Raw genomic sequence first — 20789 nt, 5'->3', positions numbered from 1 at the left:
CTTGACTTTTCAAATTCAATTACATATTTTTATGTAAAAGTTTAATGATTAATTCAAAGAATAATAATATAAAAGATTCATTGCACTGCAGTTTATTCAAATTAAAAAAAAAAAAATCTAAAAACGTGACCATTTCAATCTCTTTTATGGATTTAATGCGATTATTATATTTATATTATTATTTTTATTTAATTTTCTGAATTTATTGGAAACTTTATGGGAGATAAATCTCATAATTTTTATTTACAACGTTTAATTAATGACATTTAAAGCTCTAAAAACCGGTAAACACCTATCTTGCTGGGTGATGAAGATTAATTCCACATTTTATTTATATTCCACAAAAGTTCAGAAATTACTTAAAGTTGTTTTTATACTAACTACAACCTACCCCTCCTCCTCCTCACCAAAACTGTTCTTATGGTAATATTCGATTAATTATCGATCGTTGATAATGATAAAAAATAGCGACATTCAAATATGCAATTTATGAGCAACAACAAACCAAGACAAACTAACTGTTCATGTGAGTGTCACCGTTAAGGCCCACATCATATACTCCCCAGAATATGAAAGAAAAAATTTTAATTTGTTTTTAATGTGCACTAATAATGTATCTTTTCCCATTCATGACAAATCTTTTTAAAAAAATTTTCTTTTACTTGCTAAAACTAAGCAGCTGATGTAAAATACACCGCATTAGAGCCTGCAGACAATTATTTTTATATTCCATATGGAATAAGTATTTAAACAATATTTTTTTCAGCAATATTTTCAGTCGAAGTGATTTCAATTAATTCTTTTTGATCGTCAATGAAAAGTTGCCATTTTCTATTTCAGATAGATCAAGAAGAAAGCCGGACTGAGTGGTTTTAATCAAGAAATTTATCGCACCATATTACAAAATGGCAGAGAGTAATAATGCAATAATGTTAAGTATATTTTGTCTCAAACGATCGCGAACTAATCTTTTGAGTATTGGTTCTTGGTCAAATTTGCTCATATTGTAAGATTTTGTAGATTTTGGCATCCTAATAAAAAGCCTCAATGGGCACATTGATCCAAAGGCAAATCGTATATTCCTTTACACAGTGATTATTGACATGTGAACTCCCACAACTTAAAAAAACTTGCATTTGGATCATCGTGCCGATTGAAACTTTTTATCAGGATGCCAACATTTAAAAAAACTAGCAAAACAAACAAATCTGACCAGACCCAATTGATCTGACCAGAGTCTACTAATAATGAATTTAATTTTGTTTTGCTTTCATACACTGCTGAAACAAAAAATGCATACTGAGTCAAAAAGAATGGTGCTACAATAACAACAAATTATCTCTGCATTATTGTAAACATTCACTCATTATATTTACATTATGTTTTTGCATTAATTTAAATTCTTCCCCGTTGATGAATACCAAAAAATAAAATTCACAATAAAATAAACAAATTCAATTATAGATAATGTAAACACGTTTCAAATGAATTCTTTTTTGTATTATTTTGTTTTGTTTTATTTTAAATCCAAAACGCATCTATAATTATTAAAAACATATACCAGATGATTTAAGCAAAAAAAATTAAAGTTTAAAAATGAATAAGTATGTTAAAATATATCTACTTTTTAAAGCAAGCTATATTACCACTATTTCTTGAACCATAGGATTTCAACTCCAACGGATCGTCAAAGAATGGTTGATCCAAGTGCGCCATTAAAAAAGATCGCTCCACAAGGAGCCTGCTAGTCCTTGGATCATTTGAAGTATTTTTAGAACACTAAGAACGGCTTGATTGCCTTTTAATAGCAAGAGCTGGACATTGACAAAATAGGTGTGTAATATTTTCTCATTATTCCTTTCCAGTATGGACATGCCGTGCAGTCTTTTTGATATATTCACCCCAAGCACTCATCATATTTCGCCTTTTTAAGTATATTTAGATCCATAAGCAGCTTGGAGTTAATTTCGCAAAGAGTAAAACTGGGTATACACTAAGGTATGTGAACCAATTGCTTAATGCCATCCTGTGGGTACGTCGACTTCGTAATTCTCTGCAATGTTTCTTTGTTCCGGTAACCTCACCATAGTTGTATTGTATTTTAACAACAGATCCTTCACATAATAACGTCCTATGCCACCTTAGGAAATAGGTAAAATGAGATGAGATTTTAAAGCCAAGATAGATAGAATGCAGTATTGTTGTACATTAAAATGAACAAACACTCTATTGAGTCGAGAATTCTAAAAGATAATCTTACCCTTGGACTTGAGAGTAGACCCAAAATTTAACTTTCAATTTTGTATCCTTTGGTAGACGGTATTAAGTGGATCTTCACCCATCTGATTACCAGATGAGCCATATTTTTTATGAAATTTTATAAATTTTTACATTTCTATCATAGTTTTTCTATCGAAAAGTGCTGACCATAAAAAATGTAAAAATTGAAAAAGGCGACCGGAAAATTAAATTTGAAGCTAGGGATTAAAATTAAAACAGATACATCGAAAAAATATTATTATCCTGGGCTTTCCAAAGTTGCTGAATCCGTATCTGGCCATAAAAAATATTTTATAAAATTTCTTTATAGTGATATATTTTATAGCCCGCAAATGTATCCTGCAGCTTCACTGAGAGGCATGTGTACAAAAAATTAACTTCACGTTCGAATGTTATTCGATTAGGTACTATATCGGGCTCGATTGATATAAAATTTCTAACGAAACAATATACATTTGGCTCATACTGACGACACGAACCATTGAAAATCATATACACGGTAAGTAGCACAAAGGGCGAACAACAGTTTTGATTTAAAAAAAGATCAATAATTTCTATATGTTGTTGCATGTAACGTTGCATGATGATTTTTTCAAAATTAATTTTCCTAGAGAAGTATCGTATACCTCACAAAATGCCATAAATCAACCTTTCAAATAAAATAAAAATAATGATCTCAAACACAAATTGTATAAATTATGTTTAAATTTCATTTGTAATGAAAAAAAATTTTTTTTGTCATAAGTTTCCCAAACATTGGAAATGTAATTCATGTATTTATTGCATGAGATTGAATATTGAAAATTTGATAATCTCTCTTCTCTTTTTGTAAAACATATTTTGATTCCAAAAAATATGTTCTTCTGGTTGGATAACGAATTCTAACGGTTGGATAACGAAATCATTTGGATAGCCAATAAAATGAACAACTTCATTATCAGATGGACGAACAATCTCACTATTTATGGACAAAGAAACAAAATACAAGCCTGAATACACAAAAATTAAATTGTTATTACTGAATCACTTTATACACAATAAGGTAAAATATTTCTATGCAATTTCCATATTCGCTGGTGTATATACACGTGTGGTTTTGAGTATAATTATTATAATTGCATTGCAAACCAACTTTGCTGATATAGGTTTAAAATTCTAACTGACATAAAATATATTATATACGAAGTGGTCCCTATAAAATGTTCTAGTAATTAAAATGGAATATTTTGAAAATGTGCGTTCATCACTCAAAAACTAATAAAGCTACGAAGATTTTGTTTATTATTGCATAATACTTTATACTTTGACCAAATTAGAACAGCGATAAGTCGTGAAAATCAGTAAGGACTTATGTATGTCTTAGGACTCGATTCACAGATCCGTGTCAGTTCTTGACTAGCAAAACAACCAATCAATCTATTAATTTTTATTTTTAACATCCTATATTTAAAAAAAAAAGAACAACAATGGCAAGCACAAAGTAAAGCATTATTTATTAAACCTAAAAATTATGCTTAGCACTTAAATATTTTTAAATCTATTCGTTGGGTGCATAAAACGCGGCCGTCGATGGTATCAAAAATAGGTATTTGCTATTCCATTATAATATAATATGTCTTTTTTGAGTGATCTAATTAAATAATAGAATTGGAAGTTGAAAGTTACATATACTTTAAAAATTCATGCATTCACTTTTCGAAAATAAATCCACAGCGGAATCGTTTCGTCTATTCAAACAGACTGCTTTATGCTGGTTGCTGTATTCAATGGATGAAAAGTAGTATTTACTTGTTTTTTATTCTTCGTCTCAACTATAGTGTGTATACTTATGTTACAGGAAAAGTTGATCTTCCAGTAAGAGTTGACTCTCCTAGGTACAGTCGATTGTTACTGGTCTTTTCAATAAAAGTTTATTAAAACCGAAAACTGTTGAAATTTGATCAACATGAACTAGTCAGAGTTGACTATAGTTAAGTAAAGACTGTCTTGAGATAGTCGAAGTTGAATTTTTACAAGGAAACGATCTTCCAGCTAATAAATAAGAAAATCAAAACTTTTATTCATAAGTGCACATGAACAAGTTTCAAACTACTTATAACAAGTGAAAACAAACAATTGACTGAGTTAATTGTTGAAATACCATGCATAGTCAGTGTTGATTTCTTTATCACATTACACATACAAACATGTGACACATACATAACTGATAATCAAGTATAGTACATATTATAAAATTTCCGCCCAATTGGCGCCCTCACGGGTGAACAGTGATGTTTACGAAAAAATGTTTCAAACAAAAGTTGGGTTTATCGGTTATCGGTTTACAAGATGGGTCCTACTGACCCAAGACCCAATTGACCTATGATGCCCATTTACGAACTTGACCTCACTTTTAACGTCCTGAGTACGCCGTAAAAATTTCAGCTCGATATCTTTTTTCGTTTTTGAGTTATCGTGTCCACAGACGGACGGACGGACGGAAACCGGAAATGGACTAATTTGGTGATTTTATGAACACCTATGACAAAATTTTTTCCTAGCATCATTATTTTTAAGCGTTACAAACTTGGGACTAAACTTAATATACTATGTATATTTCATATATACATGGTATAAATATATTCTTTTCACGCTAACAATCTACTTCAAATTATCTTAACTTGAGACTCACGCTAAACACACGGCAATGTCCTTACCTTTACCCTTTTCGTAAAAAAATAGAAATGTAGACTATCATTTGTTATAACAAGGAATCTGGGATAAATATTAACTCTTCCTAGGAAAAGTGTCTTTACTCATTTCAATCAACTGTTACTGATTTTTTTTAGTAAGAGTCTACTCTGCCTAGAAAGAGTCACCTCTTACTAGCTATCTACTTTTCCTGTAACATATAGACAATGTATAATCTTATGTAAACTATCGTATTCAATTTTGAGTTTGAATTTGGCAGTATTTTTTGTACATTGGTTTTGTGCAAAGTCATTTTTATCTATCAATCCTCCAAAAGGCAGGTAAAGGGAATCAAAGAATGTTTACTTCCATATAGGCTCACGATCTTTCAAATTAAGGGAGGTGGAGCATGGTGAAAGTCATAGTGGAAGCAAGGAGAATAAGAATAATTCAGAGACATAAAAAAGAATCGACCAGCGAAGTGCTCTAATGAGAGACAAGAGTTGTTTCTATTGAGAGATTAATTAATTTTTTTTTACGATCATGATTCTACCATCAACAAGTTATCATGAATGATATAATATTCGTATCATATCTGAATATATTTTCAGTAATGTTAAAGTATGTACTCCAAAAAAAAAAAACTTTTTACGAAAATAGAAAATATTCCAGAATAACAATAATTAAAATATAAAATACCAATTACCATTAGATTTCAAGCAGTTTGATGACTAACCAAAATGTCCGCCGCGAGTCCAAGATATCCCTGTTTGATTCCTGTGTATTTTATTAATATACAAAGTTACTAGCACGTAGAACGTGTGGAAATAGAGAAATTGAAAATAAAAATTTAAAACATTAGTTTTATACAATTATGTAACTTGAAAACTATCCGTTAATTGAAAAAAGTGTCAAATGAAAGTTGTAGCTTTCCTAATTCGGTACATGGATTATTTACCGACTTTCTAGCATTAATATTGTACATTAATTACGCACATGTTCTGGCATTAAGAGAACTTAATAAAACTTATAAAAGAAGATTGATTTGTTTTTCTATCCTAAAATAAATTCCTATCGAAACACACAGTCCACTGAGAGTGGTGAATTATCATATACGCCGCTAAACATACAGCATACGAGCGGCGAAAAAATACGTCAATGAAAGGAAAGATTTTCTTTATAAAAACGCTTAAAATATTTAGAAAATATTTTCATAAATTTGTCTCAAAAACACACACTATATTGCCACATATACATGGATAATTACACATTGTTATCAACTTAGTAGATTTTTCTACTAAAATTAGTAGTTTTATTGTTCGTTAATTGGAAAGTATTATTTTTAGTAGTTAGTGGTTTTTTCTAGTGATTTTATCTGCTGCTCATTTGACATTACTTCAATTAAAAAATTTTTGAAAATCCATGTCTTTAAAAAAGTTTGCTGGAAGTAAAAAAAATTGTTTACTTTTTAAATACACAAGAAATTAAAATCGCGGACTGCGCACGTGCCTTAACTTTGGCCAATAGTGTTGATCGTGTCCACATTTTTAGCGACTCATTAGATTAATATTGAATACAGAATAATTGAAAGCAAACAATTGACTGAGTTAATTGTTGAAATACCTAGTATAATATAATAATAATAATTTTTTGAACCTGATAAACAAAAATATGAAACTTGACCAAAAATAATTGATAATTTGATCTCTATCAAGCATCGCCCTTATAACGCATGGCCTTTGATGAGTTATGAGTTGTAAATCTCTAACATCCAACTTTGGTTGCAATCGGTTATTAATATGATATACATATTTTGATTTTAGGGAAAAGCTTTATGCAAATGAAGGGTACGGAGGAAGAACATTTTATTTCTAACAGACATTGAACTGAGATATTTGAAATTTAAGCTTTTAAACATCCTGAAAATGTTATTTTGAGTATAAATAAAAATTTGGGCATTTAATAAATTTTGGACATAAACAAAAACTAAGTCAACTAAATCATTGATAAATACCCTGACTTTTCCTCCCTGCGAAAGCCCATGTTAAAATACGTAACTTTTAATGCTCCCGTACCTAATAGGATATCTATATACAGAGTGCCCCGTGACTCGATAGTCATAGCTTAAGAGTGTATTCTCTAAACAATTGAAAAGTCGAACGTGAATTTTGAATTTTTGTCCAAAACCCAATAGTTAAGGAATTCTGGACACTATTGAATTTAACCAATAAAGTAAATACATTGTTGAGTAAAGTAGTATAGCTGATGTAATTCGGCACATTTTCGTTTTTATTAACTTTATAGCATCAAAATTGGCTGACTACTCAACAATTGGCTGACTACTCAATAGTGCCCTTAACTCCTGAACTATTGGGTTTTGGACAAAAGGCACTTTCGACTTAAAATTATTCAGAGAATACACTCTGAGGACACATGGGCACACTGTATAGTTATATAAAACCACGGACATTGCATATTTTGCCTGTCTGACTTTAACATTACACGTTGTGCACTGTAGACGAACTTGTTAAAGGCCGATTTCTCCGTGGCCACGCTTTTTAACCCAAAACTAATTTTGCCGTAGCATTCTACTGCCTTTACATCATAAAGGCATAAAAAGACATTTTCAGTGGAAAAAAAACACAATGTGGCAATGCATGTTCTTTCCCTGTACCTCTCACATGTTTTACGAATAATTTATTATTTTGTTGAATGGTGATGCTATTGAATATTATGATTCAAATTTATGTATAATAAGTACAGCATTACATATATGTTTTACAAGTGGCCTACTTTAAAATAGTTGCATATAACATGATTAAAAATATTATGATTGAATCATATAATACAGATAGATGGATGTATTTCCAAAGAATAAGATGTAAGTGTATCAAGGAACTTGCATGCGGTGAAAATTTTAAGTGAAAAATTTAAAATATTTTTATTAGATACTTCGGATTATTGGATGTTTTTTTATGAAATGGAATTTTATATTAGAGTTTTCAAACACCCCCAAAAAAACTTTTTTGATCACTAACTAATTCTATATTTAAATCCTCAAGTCACAATCTCAATTTGGAGGAGCTGTAGATGCTCAAAGTCTTAAAACCCCAAAGGGATTTTAAAACTGGTAATCTCTTTCCTTTCTGAGGGAAATTATGTCTTAAATAACTAAAGACAGAAAAATACCAGTAAAAAGTACTTTGAAGGCAAGAGACAGCCTCCTTTGTAATTTGGTAAATTTTAGGATGAATTTATAATTTAAAAACTATTGTTAATTTTAGTTTCTGCAACTTTGCTTATTATAAAAATTTCAATTTGACTAATATTTATCAAGAAATTTCCAAAAGTACAAACGATACTTAACGATAGATAAAATATAGTATCTTGTTAATAGTATATCGAATCTAAAATAACTTATTGGTGGAAATTCGATGCAGAATTTTTGGTATTCATCTATCTGTAGCTAAGCCAAAACAAATTTTAAGAAGATGGCTTGGCTTCAAACAGCAGATATTTCGATTCGAAGTCTTGTCTCAAAACTACGCGCTCTATGAACGTATTAAAATCAATAAAAATTGAAAGTTGTGAATACAACTAATTTGGCTACCTCTATAGTACGGGCTTCGAATCCTCAGAAGTGCTAGAAACACGGTTACAAATTTTTTTTTACAAATTTCATCGTATAGAATGCATATAGACTTCTGTACGATTAGGGTGAGGCAAAAATAACTTTATAGAATCTTAAATAATATACTTTTTTAATAAATTAATAAAATTGATATAAACATTGCGAATAATAAATATGAAAATTTGTTTATGGATATTGAAGAATTACAAGGATAGGGATCGCCAGATGCTGTTTTACAAAAACACATTTCAATTACGCGTCTGTTTGATAATTTCTGTGTAAAACAGCCTCTCTTTGGTGTTGCTTCATTTTGTACATCAATTTTACCACACATGTAGGTAATATTTTGAACTGTAAAAGGAAAAAAACAGTGGTCAGAGTCGGAGAATATATAGAAACTATTATCGATATTTTTTAATCAAAAATCCTTCGACGCATAAAAATTAGGATAGCAAAATCACTTCGCCAGAAAATAATACAATCATAAGAATTCTATTTAATCTCAAACTACGAAATAAAGTTCCTCAGAATTCTGATAAATAAACAATGTAAGAGAATCTGCTACATGTAGTATAACAAGTTTCGGCCAACTAGTTGAAAATTACGCTTGTGTCCGATTAATACACTTCTACCACCACGCTAAGAAGATTAAAGAGGAGGAAGTGAACAATATTGCTCATAAATCCTATAGTCTTTTCGAAAATATTATGATATTAACGCACTTATTGCAAAAAAATCATTCTGCACATGCATAACAATTGTAAAAATTGTTTACGGGAAAATACCCTGTAAGCGGTATTTTCAATTTTCTGCTTTGTTTTAATATGGTGACTGAAATGTATATCCAGCCACATTTTTTTGATAGCTTGTGACTCACTACTACAAATATTCTAGTTTTCACATTTCACAAAAAGTACACAATGGAATTTGGACGCTTTTGGAATTAAATTAAGTATACATACCCACACCGTTAGTTAAATGACTGTATCGAATACAATATTGCCCCAAAGTAAGTTCACATCGCACAGTTTCTTCATAATTATCCCAAACATAGTTCATATCTGGGTATGTACCATCCTCTAAAAATTTCATTGTTTATACCATATAGTCATGAAATAACAGATTTTGCTAGAGATTAGAGTTTAGATTTAACACACTTACCAGTAATTAGGAAAGGCTGTCGACATGGATTTTGATTATTTGTAGTTATTAGATCTGAACATGTTATATCTGTGTTACCGAGATTTGTTTCATTATTAAATGCTGGCCCTAGCCATGTAAATCGATAACAGTAAGTTTTATCTTTGTTATCCAATATTTCACGTTCTGTATTTATCACTTCAACAACAAAACAATTTTTTATATTATTCCTCAATTTTTGTATTAATATTTTTTACTTACATTTAAACTGTGCAAATATTGTTATTGTTAAGGTTAAAAAAAAATTTAAATTCATTTTGAGTATTTATAAGGTGACATTATAGAATACGTAAATTGTAATAATGACTAATTAATTATAAGTATAAAGGGAAGTATTTCTAATCTAATCTCTAAATGGATATTGATTACATTCGTATTCGATTAAAAGAATCCTGCACATTTAACATTGGAATTGGTTTTTGGTTTGGTTAAATTACTTGCAACTCTAAATACAGAACGATATTGTCATTCTAATTAAAAGTTCAAAAATGCGGTATCCTCTGAATCACTCGTTTCATTATATCTACAGTTCTTAAAATACGAAATATAATCTTAAGAATAGATTACTGTAGGTGTAATAAAGGGAAGTACTTCTAATCTAATCTCTAAATGGGTATTGATTACATTCCTATTCAATTTAAAGAATCCAGCACATTTAACATTGGTTTTGGTTTTTGATTTGGTTAAGTTCCTTGAAACTCTAAATACAGAACGATATTTTCATTCTAATTACAATTTCAAATATTCGAACCCTCTGAATCGTTCGTTTCGTTACCTATAGTTCTTAAAATACGAAATATAATCAAAAGAATATATTACTGCAGCTGTAATCTATTCAATGTTCAATTATAAAGTAAAAAAATTTCCGTAATTTTCTTCCGGAAATAAGAAAGAGATTAATAAATTACGCAATAGTAAAGGCAATATGGTTTTGTTTGTGTAAAATGAGCGCTATATTAAGTAATGGGTATTCCAATTTTGGCCTAGATACATCTACGTATTTTCTGAAAAGCAAATATCTAGATTTGTGTATAGATGTTTGGCTGATAAATGCTTCCTTTTTCTAAGGGTAAATGAATGATTTGACACGATTCTTGCCCTTATAAATTATTATTGAACATTGCATGAGTGAAATTCAGCTGAAATAATTTATTAATTCATCTGGGAATAAGAAATTCCGTTTTTTGCTATTTAAGGGATGTAATTTCGAAACGAATAGTTTTGGAAATTGAACTTATGATCCCGATGATAATATCGTCCTCTGCCAAATCAAAAGCCAAATATAATGTTTAACGTGCAACGTGCGTGGTCCTTTATTAAAACGTATACAGAATGTTCCAAGCTACTCCTAAACTAGAGACTAGTTTCTTATTAAAAAGGATATTTTTTTAAATTAGAGTGCTAGACAGTTTTTGAAGCAAAATGCGATTGACCTGGCTTATAAGACCTTTAAAAAGGCAACCTTTGCTCATAGCTCATACTGATAAATATACTGGAAATGTGCCACCGCAAATCTTTTTACAAGGTACTAACGACAAAGTCGTTTTAATAATAATATGTTTCAAGGGAAAAGCAAGCTTCGTAGCAAAGCCTACAACTTTTGTTCGAAAAATATTTTGAAATCTCAGACAAAAAGATTTAAAAAGTCTTACAAATACAAAAGAAGAATTTTTGAGAATTAGTAAGAATTTTTTAAGTTTATGTTAGAGTTGTGTATGTAAAGTGCAGCGTACAGATGCTTTTCCTCGGGATATTATAGTTTAATTTTAGCATAAACAGTACAGGATGTATTAATTATCTAGCCAGTTTAACAATAATTTTAAATACTTCAAAATTTCATACTTTAGTCTTTGCCGAGTATTTAAACTGTTAACTCTTTCAGTTATAATAATTTTTCAAAATCGTACCAGTGAAGTGGCAGCACCTATTTGACAGAATTTAGAGCCATCTATATTCTTGTATTCTAAATCAAATTAAATGCACAATTTTTTTAATTTTTATTAACAGAAATATAATCAGCAACAAATACTCATTAAATTAAAAACAAAATTTTTTTTATTCAAAGTGTTACAATTATTATGAAAGACATAAACTGTGTATTATTTGCATCATTCTGTATCCTTTGACTGTGTTTTTAAAATTGGCAGGTTAACTAGAGTTGTAAGCATTTCTTTAACAGATGTCAGTATACGCAATAAAAAATGCTAAACATATAAAAAGTTAGGTTAGATGAAGCCGATAGTAATATTTTAAGAGTATTTTAAACTGACGTAGACTTACGTGTCCTATTCTAAATAACACGGGTAGGCATTCTACCTGTTAATAAAATAATTAATAGCTGAATTTATATATAAAATGCATTCAATTTTACCGCGTGGAAATGCTATTTTAGCATATACTTTAAGCGTATTAGCTTGTTTAACATTTGTATGTTTTGTTTCTACCGTATTTTTAGATTATCGAACAGAAGCGAAAATAAAAACAGTCAAAGTACTTGTGTAAGTTATCAAAAAAAGTTAATCTGTTCGTTTCAATATTGGTTTCATAACGGTTTTTTTTTTACAGCAAAAATGTACCAGATTATAGTGCTTCCAGGGAGAAAAAAGACCTAGGATTTTTAACGTTTGATTTGAAAACAGATTTAACAGACTTATTTAACTGGAATGTCAAACAATTATTTTTATACTTAACTGCCGAATATCAAACACCAAATAACGTATTAAATCAGGTAATATTGGGAAAAATATTTATAGTAATACAAAAAAGTCAATTGAAAGACCGTCTTTGTAACGCACAATTTTACATTTTTAGGTTGTGCTTTGGGACAAAATTATTTTACGTGGCGAAAATGCAAATTTAGACTTGAAAAATATGAATACTAAGTATTATTTCTGGGATGATGGTAATGGATTAAAAGGCAACAATAATATTACATTAACTCTATCTTGGAATATCATTCCAAACGCGGGTTTGTTACCAAACATATTTTCTCATGGCCAACATTCATTCCAATTTCCGACAGAATATACAACGTCTAGAGTTTAATTTATATTTGAACCGTAATTTATTTTCTGTTCAGCACATTTTCAATAAATTCTTGTGATTTTTTTATTGTTAATTGTTTGGTTTTTCTTCTTTTAGTATATTGATCACCTATTTAAATCTCATTTATTATGATTAAAGTTATTCAACGCAAAATTTAAAGAATTTAACAAAATTACATTTTTTTACATTAAGACTTAAATTATTTTAGTATTTATTTAAAAATTCCTTAAACAAACCACCCCCGATGACGGGATTGATTTCTTCGATGAAATAAAATATTTAAAGGCAAATAAGCCTTTATTGCCATCCCATAGAATGTGCATTGCGGTATTAACCGCGGTATTACGATTCTGATATCAGTGTGAATCAAGTATTACGCTTATATTCTAATATTAAATTCAACCAATGCAACGGATCCACGTTAGTGACAGATCTGCCCAATTAAATCTATTAAATTACAATTAAACCACAAATTTTCCAATCATATTTCGATACGGCTCATTGGAAAGCTCTGTCGTTTTGGTGGGACTTCGCCATTATTGATTTACTATTTTGTTAGCGTTTCAAAAGATAAAATAGCCATGTTTAAATTTGTCACGAAAAACTTAGCACCTGGGGGGGGGGGCTGGATTGTTAGGGAAATTATATTACATGCTCAGTTTTTAATAGTGGAGTAAGGAGCATCATTTCCGACTTAATTAGACTATTGTGGCTAGTTTTTTCTCATTAATTGTTGATCAAAAAGTGTTCCTGAATTCTTCATCAGTATGTTCTGTAGATGATTTGTCACTGAAAATTTTTAAGGGCATTTACTTATTCTAAAATTTGGGAATGTATGATTATACTTTTGATATAATTTTCATAAAGAGACAAAATAATTAAAATTACATTTAATAATTTTTTTATTAACGTTTATACAAATGACAACAAATAAAATATTTTTAAAATAAAATGTAACAGAAAAATTTGTACCACATGGAAAAGTTTTTTTTTTCTTTTTATAAATTAATTTAATTAATTCAACCGAACCATGTTAAATTAGAAAAACATATGACAAATATACAGAATGTCAATGAACCGCTCATTTCAACTTATTTTATTGACACTCTATAAACATGTTTAAAGAAAAATTAATATTAATATTCTGTTTTAATTATGTACAAAAATAACAAAAAAAAAGTAACCGTTATGTGGACTTGGCGATTACTAGTACGGTTTCAATAATAATAATACAATCAAAAACTATATAACTGTATATTAAAATTACCTACGGTCAAATTGAATTTAATAATTACAATACGATTAATGAAAAAATAATCCAGTCGATCAAATTGGATCGATTTATACTTGTTTACAAAATTTATCATTTATGAGCAAAACAGTTTGGAATATTTTGATTAAAATTTTAGATTTATCTTCAGTAGACGTACGCGATAAATTTGTTATACTGCACTCTTTACACACAAACTATCCTTTTTTATACATTTTTAGAAAGATTTGTTGAGTTCAATTTAATTAAAAATATTTTAAAGATGACAAAATTGTTTAGAGTGTTGTGGCAATTTTTCAATAAATTAGGTTCAGAAAACTGAATTGGAATCTCACATAAAGGATTATTAACCCACAAAAATAGCATAGACTAGTATTTTAGATACAAGGTGTATTTTAAAATGATTTTATATAATTATCTACCCTAAAAATTAACAAAAAATAAGCTAAGTTTGGTTACTCTAGAAGAATCTGGGATCGACCGGTATTTGTAGGCTTTTCTCGATTTTTAGTGTCCAAAAACTACCTTCCTTGGAATTTTTCTCTACTTAATAGAATTTTGTAATTCACGGAGAAATAATTTTTGCTAAAAAAAGTGCAGTATAAATTCATGTATCGCCTGTACTATTTTGATTTAAATTATGGAAATAAAATAATGAATTTGATTTAAAAATTGTCGAACTTTGTTTTTTTCATATCAAAATCATGAAATTTTTCAAAATATTGATAAATTACCTTTATGGTGTATTCACAGTCTCTTTTGTGACGACATTATATCACTTATATTTTCATTCACACTGGTAAACATTGCAAAAAATTGTTAATTTAAAAACTCTAATACGTTAAACTCCCATAGCAGACAGCAGTTACAAATACGCCATACTAATGAATACAAGTTAAATGCTATTTTTTCAAAATTTAAAAAGAAAAAACAAACAAAAATATTAACCAACATAATAAAACCATCTCTTCAACTCACTCTCAAGTATCGTCAAGTTTAAAAAAAAACTGATCTTCAGAAAAAGGTGTTTCAAAGCAGGCTTCTTAAGTATTTATTCTGCTCTGACAAAATTCATTTTGTCTGTGACAAGCTATTTTTTTCGAATATTAAACGTTGTATTCCATAAATATGTATATATAATATTGATGTTTTTATAACGTCGATTAATTTTTTTTCAAAAATTAGAAATTAAAGGGTCGTAAACCTCCAACTATGCTAACACTTTCTTCTCTTTGGTTTTATGTTTTGTTTTGCATTCGCTACTGTCATAGGAGCTTGGACTGGATGTTATTGTTCAGATTTTCAAATTAAAGACTGACTATCATCACTAGCTTCTATTCATTGCAGAGCATAAAATATAAAAATAGAAGGTACTTAAATTTAATATATTTTAGTATCCCATTAAAAAAATTAAAATTTTATCAAATGTGATTAATCCTAAAATTACGCTTATTTTAGAACCGAGTTCTTTATTCCAATCTATACAAAAATATGCGAATTTGTTCCATTTCTTTCAAATAATTAAAGAGTGTAATTTTTGAAAAGCAACTACCAGCATGTTCGAAGATTTTTATATTAAAAGAAAAAGATTTACTAGTTAAAAAATAAAAAGAAATTTTCTAAAAATATCTCTTTATGACTTTAGAATCTATAAAGTTAAATTTCATAAGTTGCGTTAGAACCAAAAATTTTTATCTACTTTATAAAAGAAATAAAAAATTAATTTTTTAAAAGTTTATAAGAAAGTTCAGAAATATTTTTTAAATTACTGCAGATTGTAAATCAGTTCTGCATGCAATTATTTTATATAAGACGAACGACATGACATTTATTCAACGAGTAAATAAATTAAATTAGCTTAGGCACAGCAGTACAGTGTTGATAATTCATTGTATGTTTTAGATAATAATAAAACAGACAAGAATTCCTTAGTTTAAGAAGATGATATATTTTAAATTCATTGATCTTTTTTATTCGAATCCGTCTCAATTGTTAAATCAGTTTGACTATCCTTATCTTCTTTTTTATATAATTTATCAATATTGCATGAACCATACTTGCATGAAATTTCCAACATTTCACGTAAACCCTGAAAAATTATTAAATTGTTATAAAGTAATTGTATTTATAATATTCTTAATTTGGTAATTTCACTTGAAGATATGATCTGACACCAAATTTTCAGTAATTTGTTACGGCGATTTTTAATAGAGCGATTTTCGTAGTTATAATATGCAAATTGGTTGGGCCCTGATTATCGGGACATAATCGCAGAACGTTTAATCGAACTTGTCAGATAAATTACGATAGTCTATTAAAAACAACTCGGAGCAAGCTAAATGCCATACTCACACGTTCGGGTTTAAGTTCGCTACAAAACTTAAAAAACAATAATTTTTTTAAAATTATTTTTTACTTTTTTTAATATGAAATTTTTTTAAACTAATTATTTTCGAACAGGTATTCACGGACACAGATTTATTTTTTAATAGCGACATAATAGATCAGTCACAGCAGGCAAATATTTATTATCTTTTGAAAAGGAATATGAATACTTTTTCCTTTAACAATTACATAAGGAAATAAGGAATGCTTTGCTTGTAACAAATAACTGGGAATTATTGCCAATTGTAACCGCTTTTTACATCTAATAAATTTACTAGAAACACAGATCTTAGTAATGCAGTATTTTTCAAAATGAGTAAATTTTTCGGTTTCTACACGCAACACTTGTTAAGGACGTTCATTTACAACCATGTTTTACTTCTAGAGTTCATAGAGAAATAGCATGTAAATTTTAAATAATTTTACATTAGTAGAAAATTGTAAAATTTTATGAAATTCTGTTCAAAAGTATAAATATTATTAACTAGTAAAAGTTTCAAGATACAGTTCCATTTAATCCCATGTATAACCCTGCTTTTTGTTACTTTTTATACCCTGTATATATGAAATATACATAGTATATTAAGTTTAGTCCCAAGTTTGTAACGCTAAAAAATATTGATGCTACGAAACAAATTTTGGTATAGGTGTTTAGAGATTTACCTAATTAGTCCATTTCCGGTTGTCTGTCTGTCTGTCGTCTGTACGTCTGTCATCACGATTACTCAAAAACGAAAAGAGATATCAAGCTGAAATTTGAATAGCGTGCTGAGGACGTAAAAAGTGAGGTCAAGTTCGTAAATGAGCAACATAGGTCAATTGGGTCTTGGGTTCGTAGGACCTATCTTGTAAACCGTTAGAGATAGAACAAAAGTTTAAATGTAAAAAATGTTTCTTATAAAAAAACAAACAACTTTTGTTTGAAACGCAAATTGTATAGTATGTAATGGCTATATTAGTTATATATGTATGACATGTACGTGTGTAATGAGACAGAGTAATCAACACTGTCTATACATGGTATTTCAACAACTAACTCAGTCAATTGTTTGTTTTCACTTGTTAAGCTTAAAATTAAACAAAATTAATTCAATGACAGTATATTTACTCTTTCTTAAATCATTTAAACTTGTATATATGTACGTCCTTAATAAAAGTGTTGTAGACATTTTAAAATTTGAGGAGATAAAATTTTTAGTTTCGATTTTCGGAGTGATGCAATAATTTTCTGTTAGATTACAAAGTTTGAATTTTTCAATATAATTAATTCAAGAGTATTGATTATCAAAAAACATCAATTATGTAATCTGTATATTAGCGGAAGGTCAGCAGTTACTTAATCATTTATTCATTTTTCAATGACATTGACAATTTAACATTTTAAGAATTCAGATATACGATAGTTCTTCTGGAATTTCCAGGATAATACAATTTCACGTTGAATTTGTATTAAAATCGAACATTTAAGATTATTATAGCTCAAAAAAGGCTTCGAATTTTTTTAATGTTAACAATTACAATACCAACATTATTTTGAAAGAAATTTGCTGTTTCATTGTTTTTGTATAAGAATTTATGTTTTGTCGCCCACGCTTTGGCGGTGGATTTTTAGGCGAAATGAGCTTTAAAAAATTTACCTTATTTTCTGTTATTAACCGTTGAAGTGTTTCTTCCATGTTAATTATATGCGAATCCTCACAACAAGATGCTGCTCTCATAACAGCAGCCATTTCAGATATTTTTTCACTTTGTTTTCTTATAATCTAGAAAAAGAAACGAACATTCTTGTACAAACATTTTTTTAAATTGTAAACTTTCATCTGAAGCAAAGCATTATTCGAGGAGACATTAATCTTAAAAAACTACATCTTACCTCTGAATCTTGATTAAAATGCATTGGTAAATAATCTTTTTGTGTATTTCTAACTAATGACGCTGTATGTTGTCTATATTTTGACATGATATGTTCTAGAACAGCCTGGTGATCTTCCAAAGCAGCTCGTAACTCACGATTTTCTTGTTGTATTTCACGAAAATTTCGATTATCTTGTTGCATACTGGCAATTAATTGTGAATGTGGTCTATGACGAGCTACTTCATTTAACACATCAACTTCCTCTTGATATTGACGGATTTCATCAATCTTTTTATTGATCGACTGTGTTTCATTTAACAATGTATCTGCAGTCATTTCACGTTCCTTTAAACGATTTGCTAATTCTTTTGCATCTGATATGAGTTGATGTATTGTTATAGACATTGTTAGACAATTAAAGGGTTTCTTCCGTAATGTTCAAAATTAGATTAATTCTATAATACTTTTACAATGACAACACGGTGAGTACATATTTTGCTTTAATAATCCCATATAATTTATTTGTTTACTACATAGTATCAGCCAACGTTCGTCACAATGAATGATTCGAGAAATTTTAATTATTTTTGGTATGACTTTTTATTAATACCACTTCAATTAGTATTTTCTTTATTACTTCATATTTTTATTCTAGAGTGCACCTGCTGAATGTCTCCATTCTTATGTTCGATGGCGCATGACATAAATACTTTCACTTATTACTTCAAAATTTTGTGCTATCTGTTAGTTAAATATGAAACTTAGAGATATTGGTTCAAGTCTTTACTAAACACCTTTTATTCCATGAACAATATATTATTTCTTTCTTCATGCTTTATTTTTTTACTTTATTTAGGTACTTTATTTTTATTTTATCGTTCACTTTATTTATTTAGAAATTAGAAATATATCCATTTTTATATGGAAACCGTAGATGTAGCGAAGAAGTTTAAACCCTAGAATTAAGCCAATGAAAGTTATTTTTTCAGCCACATAAAACAACCAGACCGTAAGGGTCTCCCAGTTCTCCCCGTCTCCAACATTGTTAACATATTGGCGACAAATCATAAAATGATATAAATGTTTTAAAAACTAAAAAACCATTACCTTTTAACTATAGGATTTTACATTGTTAGTTTGTTCGTCGTTATGTGATTGCTCGTGACTACCCAACACACAATACCCAATTCTATGTTACCCCATCCACCGATTTTCATCAAATTCCAAAACAAATTTTTTTTTTTCGATTTTATCAAACAGGTACCCCTTAAAAAATGCAAAAAAAATCGAGAAATTTTTGTTATCTCCAATTTCGATAAAACTCAGTATATAAGGTAATTTTGACCCAAAAAGTACAAAAATCGGAAGCATTTGACGACTGGACGAATAGTTTTTAAGATACGGACTAAAATCGATCCAAATATTGCGATATGTCAGAAACTCTGCATCCAATCATTAAATTAACCTGATTTTTATACTTTTTGGATCAAAATTACCCCATCCACCGAGTTTCATCAAATTCCAAAACAAAATTTTTTTTTTTCGATTTTCTCGATTTTATCAAAGGGGTACCCCTTAAAAAAATGCAAAAAAATCGAGAATTTTTTGTTATCTCCAATTTCGATAAAACTCAGTATATAAGGTAATTTTGACCCAAAAGGTACAAAAATCGGATGCATTTGACGACTGGTCGAATAGTTTTTGAGATACGGACTAAAATCGATCCAAATATTGCGATATGTCAGAAACTCTGCATCCAATCATTAAATTAACCTGATTTTTATACTTTTTGGGTCAAAATTACCCAATCCACCTAGTGTCATCAAATTCCAAAACAAAAATTTTTTTTTCGATTTTCCCGATTTTATCAAAGAGGTACCCCTTAAAAAATGCAAAAAAATCGAGAAATTTTTGTTATCTCCAATTTCGAAAAAACTCAGTGTATAAGGTAATTTTGCCAAAAAAGTACAAAAATCGGGTGCATTTGACGACTGGTCGAATAGTTCTTGAGATTGCATTGTAACTTATTATAATTTCAGGCTTCTAGACCCGGCGGTTTGAGCTGTGCGTTGATCGATCAGTCAGCTTGAATTCTTCTATATATAGATTATTTCAGACTGTTGAAAATCAGACTAGGCTCTCTAATTAAATGTTTTAAATGATTTTTCTCGAAAGAAACTACGAAAAGTAAGCTCTAAAATTATTTTTCAAGTTTTCCTTAGACATGAATGAGTGCTACTTTTTAGTACAAGAAAAGCTTGTCCTTTAAAAAGTATTTTTTATTTATAATTTAAAACTAAAAAATGCATGTATATCAAATTTGGTGGAAGCGGTGGGCGAATCAGATCATGCTTACATTCAAAATGCATTGTCATTCAAACTAATCCCTACAAAATTTTAGCCCTATCGGTTGAAGATATCTTCTTCAAAATTGAATTACAACATTCCACCCG

General features: G+C 29.1%; 3 protein-coding genes across 3 annotated transcripts; 1 reads left to right on the top strand and 2 right to left on the bottom strand.

The window, feature by feature from the left end:
• Positions 1–8741: 8741 nt before the first annotated feature.
• Positions 8742–10077, bottom strand: LOC123293710 (the record flags this gene model as incomplete). The annotated part of the gene is made up of 4 exons (XM_044874613.1): positions 9983–10077; positions 9743–9919; positions 9544–9660; positions 8742–8932 (listed from the first exon to the last, which is right to left on the bottom strand). Coding segments are annotated over exons 1-4 (540 nt in total), but the record flags the coding sequence as incomplete, so codon positions are not given.
• Positions 10078–12022: 1945 nt separating this feature from the next.
• On the top strand, positions 12023–13025 carry LOC123293268 (signal peptidase complex subunit 3). The gene is made up of 3 exons (XM_044874030.1): positions 12023–12279; positions 12347–12509; positions 12593–13025. Exons 1-3 carry the CDS (start codon positions 12137–12139, stop codon positions 12824–12826), a joined length of 540 nt encoding a protein of 179 aa, XP_044729965.1. The 5' UTR covers positions 12023–12136; the 3' UTR covers positions 12827–13025.
• A 2806-nt stretch (positions 13026–15831) lies between these two features.
• On the bottom strand, positions 15832–19007 carry LOC123291734 (FGFR1 oncogene partner 2 homolog). Its single transcript, XM_044872132.1, has 3 exons — positions 18355–19007; positions 18119–18244; positions 15832–16185 (listed from the first exon to the last, which is right to left on the bottom strand). Exons 1-3 carry the CDS (start codon positions 18739–18741, stop codon positions 16054–16056), a joined length of 645 nt encoding a protein of 214 aa, XP_044728067.1. The 5' UTR covers positions 18742–19007; the 3' UTR covers positions 15832–16053.
• Positions 19008–20789: the final 1782 nt, after the last annotated feature.

The sequence above is a fragment of the Chrysoperla carnea genome, chromosome 2 (assembly GCF_905475395.1).
Source record: "Chrysoperla carnea chromosome 2, inChrCarn1.1, whole genome shotgun sequence".
Taxonomy (NCBI): domain Eukaryota; kingdom Metazoa; phylum Arthropoda; class Insecta; order Neuroptera; family Chrysopidae; genus Chrysoperla; species Chrysoperla carnea.
The sequence above is the reverse complement of the archived record's forward strand: the minus strand, read 5'-3'. Positions and strand labels throughout refer to the sequence as shown.